The 9,236-nt window shown below is 37.6% G+C and overlaps 1 protein-coding gene across 1 annotated transcript; it reads right to left on the reverse strand.

The window, feature by feature from the left end:
- Positions 1 to 3,531: 3,531 nt before the first annotated feature.
- LOC132058369 (protein DYAD-like) lies at positions 3,532 to 7,945 on the reverse strand. Its single transcript, XM_059450898.1, has 10 exons — positions 7,895 to 7,945; positions 7,239 to 7,365; positions 6,905 to 7,023; positions 6,102 to 6,796; positions 5,639 to 6,022; positions 5,437 to 5,499; positions 5,263 to 5,332; positions 5,108 to 5,164; positions 3,948 to 4,667; positions 3,532 to 3,849 (listed from the first exon to the last, which is right to left on the reverse strand). Exons 1-10 carry the CDS (start codon positions 7,943 to 7,945, stop codon positions 3,673 to 3,675), a joined length of 2,463 nt encoding a protein of 820 aa, XP_059306881.1. The 3' UTR covers positions 3,532 to 3,672.
- Positions 7,946 to 9,236: the final 1,291 nt, after the last annotated feature.

Raw genomic sequence — 9,236 nt, forward strand, 5'->3', positions numbered from 1 at the left:
GTGTGTGGTGAAAAAAAAATTTTTGGGGTAGGGGGTGTCTGGGGTGTAGAAACCCGCAAAAGACAATAAAAAACTTCAAAAAAAAATGTTGGGGTTGGGAAGGGGGGTGTTGGTGTGGTATGGGTTCCACGCAAGGGGGAGGGTGGGTGATGGGGGATGTGGTCGTGTAGAAATTTTTTTTAAAAAAAAATAAAAACTTCAAAAAAAAATGTTGTGGGAGGGGGTGGGTGGGTGGTGGGGTAGGGTGCGGGGGGAGGGGTAGTGTGTGGGTTACGGGAGTGGTTGGGGGTGGGGGTGCAAAAAACAAAAAATAAATAAAAAATGGAGGGGGGTGGGGGCGTAGAGGTGGGTGAGTGGGAGTGGGGTGTGGATGGGGTTGGGGGTGTGGGGTTGGGTTGGAGTTGGTGAGGGTTGGGGTGGGGCTACAAAAAAAAAAAAAAAATCAAAAGAAATTTTTTTTTTGGAGGGGGGTGGGTGGGAGTGGGGTGTGGGTGGGAGTGAGGGTATGGGGTTGGGTTGGAGTTGGTAAGGCTTGGATGAGTATTTTCCAGAAAACGTTTTCTATCAACCAAACGAACATGAGAAAATAAGTAAGAAATTCACTTATTTTCCACTACCCAAACGAACATGCGAGGAAAACATTTTCCAGGAAAACATTTTCCTCCATACCGAACACACCGTTAGTTTACTTGCTTTTCTTAAAATCATATCATGTGGTTGCTTGTATGTATTTAAACCAGCTAGTTCATATATGTGGACAAGCGTGAGCTGGGTTGGATAGTTTTAAAATATCAAAAAGTTGATCGTGAGGGTCCTGAGTGTGTTTTCACATACTTTTAGAAGATTCAATGTCATGATATATAGATACACGCACACATTGGTTAGTTGTTTAGCGTGCTTTATCTCTCTTTCAGTTTTCAAAAATTTATTGAATCTGGATATGATCTTGTTTAGTTGTTTAGCTTGCCTTATCATTCATTCAATTCTCAGAAGTTATGCTGTATCTCTATGTGATAATTGCTTAGCTACTTAACATGCTTTATCACTATGTTAGTAGCGTACACAATGCCTGGCGTGAGGATGTCTTTAGCCAGCAGTAGTTGCCAGTATTACAGAGACCCGAACAAGATGAACAGTCTGTAGCGTTCAGTGGTATCATGCATACTTTACTTTATTGTGTGTTTTCATGATCTCAGATTCACTTGTTTTTACTGGTATATCATTCCTATACTTGTATATAGGGTTAATTATACTAAACATCTCTATAATATGAGGTAGGCTGGGAGAGCGAGTCGATGATCTTACTCGGTCTTTTATGATCACAGTTACTAAGTGTGTGCATGTGTAGTAGTCGGGGATTTAGTCACTGACCAGTGACTCTAGCTTGTAGTCAATTCGTGAGCCACCACTAGACCGTCGAGGCAGCTTCAGCTCCTATCATTTCATTATAGTATGCTTTCTTTATTTCTGGAGTTGATTCTCAATTCGGTTGTACTCAGATCTTAGTTTCTTTAGGGTTGACTCTCTATTTTTTTTTATTTCGTTTTCCGTACCTATTTAGGGTAAGATAGCTTTAGTAGTATTTCATTCTTCTTTTATTCTTTGTTATCCGTAAGATTTAGTCAGAGGGCTCGCCTAATGGGCGGTGGCGCATTAGGTGTTTTTGTCACAGCCGATATACCATATTTGGGACGTGACAAATACTCCATCCGTCTCAAAATATTTTTTGTCCTTACTAAAAATACTTGTCGTTTTATTTATTCAAGATAAAATTAAGTAGCTTTTTCCTATATTGCCCTTGTATTAATTACATTAATGAGTTGATTTTGTGAGTTCACATACCAACATTTAAGATGTTTCATCATTAATATAGTAAATATTCATTGAGGAGAGAGAACATGATGACATATGTTAAGAGGGTAAGACAGTCAAAATGTTACCCTTATAAATACGGGTGTCAATGGATTTCAAAAAACCAACTTAACCGACCGAACCGTACCGTACCGAACTGATTTTTAGGTCTTTTTAATGAAACCAATGGTTTTTATATAAATCTATACCGTACAGAATAATTAGGTTGGTTTTTAATTTTATAAAAATAAATCGAAAAAATACCGAACCGTACCAAATAAATTTATATGTGTAAAAAAAAATCTATTTATTAAATCTAAATATAATAAAATATTGAAAGTTTCGCCTTGGATTCGGGATGATGAAAACGACTACAAGCTGGCAACATAATTAACACCTAAAGTTTTAACACTGAAACCTATTATACTACTCCTATAAAAATTAAATTAGTTCTAGCATGAAAGCTACAAAGTATTAGATATCTTTCTTCTCGTATGATTTTGAATTTATCTTGTTGGATACTTAATATTAGTAGACTTCGTTCTTGAGTCCCATCTTGATTGATCTTTTCCCTCTCGTGCGATCTAAATTATACTTTTTGTCTTTGGTTAACGTTGTTTTACACTATCGTAAAATAGTGGGATCAATCTTTACTCTTGCCGTCTTTCATGTTTTCTTGACTCATCATCCTTTTGTCAAAGTCCTATAGAAGTATGCATGATATCGTATCTTTAATTTTTACTAGTGACTATAACATGATGTTCTTTTCTAAAAAAACCAAAAATTAACCGAACCGTACTGATACCGAAGAGAAACGGAGATGATGGGACGGTTTCGAAAAGTCTAATTTTGGTCTTACAAAATCAAATAACCAAAAAATTGGTATGGTATAAAGTATATAAAATAACAGTCCGAACCGTATCATTGACACCCCTTGTTATAAATGCTTTCTTAATGGACGTGTAAATGAAAAATGCGATAAATACTTTTACACAGAGGGAGTATGAAACGCAATTAATGAAAGAATGACTTTTAATGATCGTATCATTCAAAGGCGACTTTAGCAGGTTTTATTTTCGTACAATAAATATGCAATTAATGAAAACGATGCCTTCCTCAGCAAGTGAAATCCTGCATCATTTACATGGTTTTTGCCCCTTCTGACGATGAAATCTAGCAGTTAATGAAATTCAATTACTCCTATTTTTTTGGTACCCCATTGATGAAGGGTACGAACTACGAAGTCTATTCTCAGTCCTTTGCTTGTTTAAATGACAAATTTAATGCAATAAATCATTACTTATTCATTTTGTCAAGAGTCCTTTGAATTCGAACAGATATTTAATTTCTTCAATGCATTTACATAGCTCATCTACTTATCGGTTCAACACAAATGACCAGCGACGAGGAAAGATACCTTGAATACCTGGTTTTCGTTATTTGGGTTAATAATCTAATCATACAGCGGTTAAGGCGTGTTTCCTAAGCAATGTACTAGATACTAGTTTGCTATAGCTGTGTATTTTCAACAAGTAGACTTTGGAAAGAAAAATCATCAATTTTTGACAATTAAAATTACACTTATCGTGTGATATAGATTCCTGCCGATACCATTAGAAGGTAAGCATCCACAGAAGAGTTGTAGCATCACTTAATCGTGTGATATAGGTTCATATCGATACCATTAGAAGGTAAGTATCCACTGCAAAAGTAACTCGAGGCCAAAAAACAGAATAGTCAAGCTATGCTTGGAAACAACGACTTAATAGTCTTAGTTACTACGTACTAGTCTATTTATAAGTTCCCCTAAATATGCACTTCTCATCCAATGATGGACTCATTTGAGTCGGTGTTTCTTGGAGTAGCCAGAACTAACCAACTTGCAGCTCCCTGGGGCAAGGATGTGGCAGAGGAAGAGCAGCATTTGCTTGCTTGTTGCTGAATCTGGCTAGCGCTGTCGTCAACTGAAGCTTGTCGTGGTTTGCTGAAGTTGACTCCCTTCACCAGAGAGGAACATACAGAATTAAGGTGGCAATCAATTATCAAGGAACATAAGTAAATAACTAGATTGAGTGCAAGGTATTAGGCATTGAGACAGGATAAATGATACTCACATGATGAGGCATGACAGTAGTAGTTGTGGTTATAGTTTGTCTTGATGTTGGGGTTTGGCGAAATCCTTCACCAACATTGTTAAGAGGGACATCATTTAAGTTGATCATAGTAGTTGTCTTGTTTCCAGCTGAGTAATTCATGTTATCCCCAGCTCCATAGCAAGTTTCACTAGAGATGGTGGACACAGTAACAGTGACTGCTCGTCTTTCAGGGACAGGCTTGACAGGGGAAGCTGGCAGGCTGTTCTTATGAAAAGGCAGCAATGAAGGAGGAGCTATGGCACTGGAAGAAGACACTGAGGGTGGTGTTTGGACCATATGAAGATCTTCCACCTGGACCACAACCTGAGGGGACATGTTGTTACCACCATTCTTGCGGACCATGTTTGGCCAAAGGAAACTACCCTGGGGTTTACACAGTCTGAACCCACTCTTTAGCCTTTGTATCTTGGCTGCTTTTTCCTCAGCTCTTGGGGCACTATTTCTTGCTCTTTTGGGGTTAAATGTTGCTGTTACCTCCTTGCTCTGATCAGCAGCTACTTTTGATCTCTCCATTGCTGCTACTGCTGGCTCTCCCTGTTTCTCACTTTCTTGTTCCACTTGCTTTTCCTTTACTTCAGCTAATCGCTCAGTTGACAACATCAATGTCGAGATTGACCTTTCCTTTTCTTCCATTTTAGACACCAGGTTCAGAAATTTTTCCTGTATTCATAACTCAATTAACAGTACTCCACAGTCCACACAATTATTATTAATAATACCACAATGATCCTGCTTTAGTAACATGCATCTCTACTTCCTCATCTAATCAAACATAAGCACCACCTCTCCCTTTTCCCTTCACTCCTAACCAGAAACAAAAACTCAGAAAACCAGAGAGGAAATAATGCATGTTTGACACTAGATTAGAGAAATCAGAAATGAATAAATTGGGTATCTCGAATGTAAGTTGAAGCACAATATGAAACTAATAAGGAAGTGTTAGCTGCATCTATTTTCAAGCATTATATGTGTGGCTACATACACAACAATAGCAATATGGGTCCATCTGACCAATTTAGGCTCTGGGGTCCATTAATAAGTTAAGAAAAGTGGGGAACCAGAGTTTATCCAAAACGGGTTATGGTAATTAATTAAAATACCTCCATTTTTGCCATAAAATCTGAATTGGCTATCATTAATTGTTTCTTGCACTTTTCCTGCCACAAAAACAGAACATCAAGTATAATTATCAAACGGGTTATTAATTTGGAAACCATTCAAATGACAAACTTCTGCTTTTAGAAATAAAATATACCATTGTCCTTGAAGTCAAAATAGCTTGGCTTTCTTGTTGCTTCTTCTTCAATTCAAGCTCCTCAATCTTTCTGCTCAAACAAATTAAAAAGAACATATTAACACAGCCATATACAGATTATATTTCACCAACATAAAAGCTTTGAATTACAGTACTTATCATCAGTGTATTCACCTTTTCATCCTTCCAACTTCTTCTTCCAACTGTTTCTTTGAAAGCCCCATTTCCTCCCAGTCTCTGTTTACCACCAATAAAATTTACAGATATAACAAAACCATCAGAGCTCGACATGAATAACCATAAAACAGCTCTTTTTTTCTTCCTGGAACATGGACATGCACTTTGAAGAGCTAGTGTAGCATTTTCAGCTAATTACCTTTTGAGTACCATAATCTCATTTTTTAGGTGCTTGAATTCCTGGGCACAGATGGGATGTTGAGTGGGGGAGTCTCCAAGTTTCCAACCAGGTGGTGGAATCCAATAAGGATCATTAACACCAGCCTCCTTCCTGATGTTAACAAGGTCAGCACTTTCCAGCCAATACTCCATTGCTCCCTCAGCATTGTGCCTGCGTCGAAAACGTTCAGTCCCTCCAGGTGCAATCTTACCGGCCATGTGTTTGAGCAAATGATCCAACAGCCCCGTATCTCCAATGTGCTTTCGTGCCTCTGCTCTCAACTCTGGTCTGATAATAGGGTTATTAGCAGTTGCACCCTTTGACTTCATCACCTCCATTAAGTTCTTCTCCGCCAACTTGTACCTTCAGGAGTAGGTTCAATGAAGACATTAGAAATTAAAGTGAAGTGTTTTGCTGAAACTATAACAGTAGTTTTACTTACCTCTCTGTAGACCAACGGTCTTTGGGGTCTTTGTATACAGTCAACTGCCTGCATGTGTTTTTCTTCTTAGTTTTGTTTTTCTGCCGTTGCATCTCTACCCTTGTTTTCTTTGCCTTTTTTGTTGTAGTTGCTCTTAAGCTGTATCTTTTCCTCTTCAGGTTCCTGTGAATCTTCTCTGCTACAACCTCATCATCGTTCTCCTCCGTTTCTTCATCTTTTTCTTGCTTTACTCCATCCTCTTGATCTTCCTCATTATCTTCTTCATCCTCTTCTTCTTCTTCTTCTTTGTCAGCTTTTGCAGGTAGCTCCACCTTTGAGATTTCATCTCCTTGAACGAAACTGGAAGAAGACTCGGTGTTGTTGCTTTCCTCATGTCTGCCGAGAAACTTGACTTGACGGCGTATTCCCCAGGTAACCATTCCATTGACCTTGAGATGAGACAAGCAGTTGCCATGCTTTGGAGGAACAGCCAAATTAGTGGAGTTGAGCAACCAGAAGCTATGAAGATGCTTCTTCTCAGCAAACTCATGAGAAGGAACTTGACGGAGAAGCACTTTATTGGCCAGAGCTATTCCCATCACAAACTTCTCGTCAAGAGCTGGATACATCTCCCGACTGCTGTTGCTGAAGTATGTTTGTAGTGACTCCATGCTCGGAAACCTCACTGCCACGTTCAATGCACTTGTCTCGCTCACCTGATCAAAAATCAAACAATATAATAGCCCGTTATTTCTACGGAGTATATATCAAACCATACATACTGTATATATTTTGTTCAAAATAACATCAGATTATTTTCTCACCATTGCTACTCGGATGGACTTGAGTTGAACTGGAGTTCTGGGAGGCAAATATATATGATCAATCTCGTAAATAGAACCAATCCAAATGTTCATCTTGGCTTCCACAATTTCATTGTCTCCTGAAAAGTGGAAAAAGGGATAATGAGAATACATTTTGCCAGAAACCAGTAAACTTTTGAAAACCCAAAAACTTTTATAGAGTAAAATATTTTATAGAAATAAAATAATGTATAGAAAGACAAAAGAAGAAATGGGGTATAAGAGGTTGATTCAGATGCGGCTAAAATAGAGTACTAGTACTACTACTGCAGAAAAATAGAGAGTGAGTTTGTACCGTGGCATTTAAGGGTAGAGTCATTATCTGCTGTGGGCATAAGTGGTTGGTTTTCATGTCTGGCCATAGCTGGTGTGTCTTCACAGGCGACACTGGTATGCTTTTGCCCTTTCAGGTAATCCATTTCCTGTATACGTACAGATAAAGCTGTATTACAAAATATGAACAACACCCACTACCACCTTTATCCTTCTCACAGACTAGTACTATATGGCACGTACTCTCTTACTTTCCCTCTTTCCCCTTCTCTCTCTCTCTATTTGCATAATGCAGTATACTCTACATGACTTTATAATATTATGATCCCTTACTAGAATATTATATTAACATGCATAATCTAATTGTGTCTTTAAATGTTTCTTTCGCCCCACTCATGCGGGTTAGTATTTAAAATCACCATCATGAAGAAGATTTTTTTTGTCTTTTTGCCGTCACTGCAGAGAGAAATACACTACATGCACGCACTCGCATTGAAAGCAAAATGCTTTTTCAATTGGCGCGTCTACTTTTTTAGCGCGTGTATATTACTCGCATTAAATGAAGCCAAATAATGGCGTAACAGAAAAAGGAATTGTCTGATACAGAAACAATTTCCATGCCAGAAATATACCTATTTAGAGAGAGAAAATGCGTACATATAGAGAGAGAAAACTTACGAGGTTGGCTTGAATGATTCTTTTGGATCTTTTTCTGTAGTAAGTTTCCATTGCCATTATCTGTAAACACCTAAAACAAAGAAAATGAGTGATTAACGCTAATGATTTACATAAAAAGTTGGTGTTTTTCTGGGGTACAAATTAAAAAAGGTTGATGGTGACTATCTGGAAGTGGTGCTGGCATTAGGGTTTCCAGAAATGATGAGTACCATGTATAGTAATGCATTAAACATAGCTGCTAAAAAGCAAAAAAGATCAAAACACACATACAGATAAACACCCAGACATGAACTGATAAACCCTCAGTGTCCTCTCCTATAAGCCAAGTTTAATTTAAGTATATTCATCCAACAAAAACACTCATAAAAAGGTGAAAAACCCCAGTGCTTTTTGACTAAACTGATCAATCAGAAAAAGCTGTAAACTTACGGAAAAAATGCAGATAAACGATGCATGAGTTCATATTTATATCAAAACAAAACGAAAAACAAGAAGCAGTAATCTTTTTGGTTTTGTTTTGAAGATTTTAGCTTACAAAGAGAATAAACACATGAAATTAAAAACGGTAGCTATTTCGAAAGTAACTCGAACCAGTTTCTAAAAATTAATAATCTTTTTGGTTTTGTTTTAAAGTGAGCCCTAGCTAGACTCCATTTTTGCTTTCCCAAGAAAAAAACAGCAAGATGGTTTCGTGGAAAAAAAATTCAGTATCAAAAGTAAGAAACCCTAACTGTTATCTATATACATACACACCAACATACATAGTAGAAACATGCATGCGAAACACTATTAAATGTTGAAGCTAGAAATAAAAAGAAGAAAATGAAAAGCTTGTTCATACCTATCTGAAAACAAAACCCTAGTTTTGGAAAAAATGCAGTGTAAGAATAGTGAGTGTTTGATAGATATTGTTGAAGCAAAGAAGATGGAAAATGAATGGGAAAGTGGAGATCTTTATGAAAACCAGTACGTGGAGAAATTTTTATTTTTACAAATATATTTGAGATGCTTCTGGAAGAAGAATATTTTTGGAATGTTTTACAAATTGCCAATGAGAAAAATGGAGTTGAGTGAAAGGAGTTTGTTAGGAGAGTTGGAGCAGTGAAATTGAGCTGCACAGAAGATAGAGAGAGATATGATAAAGTAACTGATTATAATGCAACGGCGAACACTGGTGCGTGTTGCTGCTCACGTGCCTTCCCAGAATGAAAAGTTTGGTCCCCACTCTCTAAAATGACCTTTATGCCCCGAAGCTCTAACATAGTCCTTATCTTTCGTTCCGTTTTCTCCTCTTTTATTTTCTTCCCTTCTGTGTATTGAGCCATGGTTAGACTAAGAGCCC

The sequence above is a fragment of the Lycium ferocissimum genome, chromosome 5 (assembly GCF_029784015.1).
Source record: "Lycium ferocissimum isolate CSIRO_LF1 chromosome 5, AGI_CSIRO_Lferr_CH_V1, whole genome shotgun sequence".
In the NCBI taxonomy this organism is placed as follows: Eukaryota; Viridiplantae; Streptophyta; class Magnoliopsida; order Solanales; family Solanaceae; genus Lycium; species Lycium ferocissimum.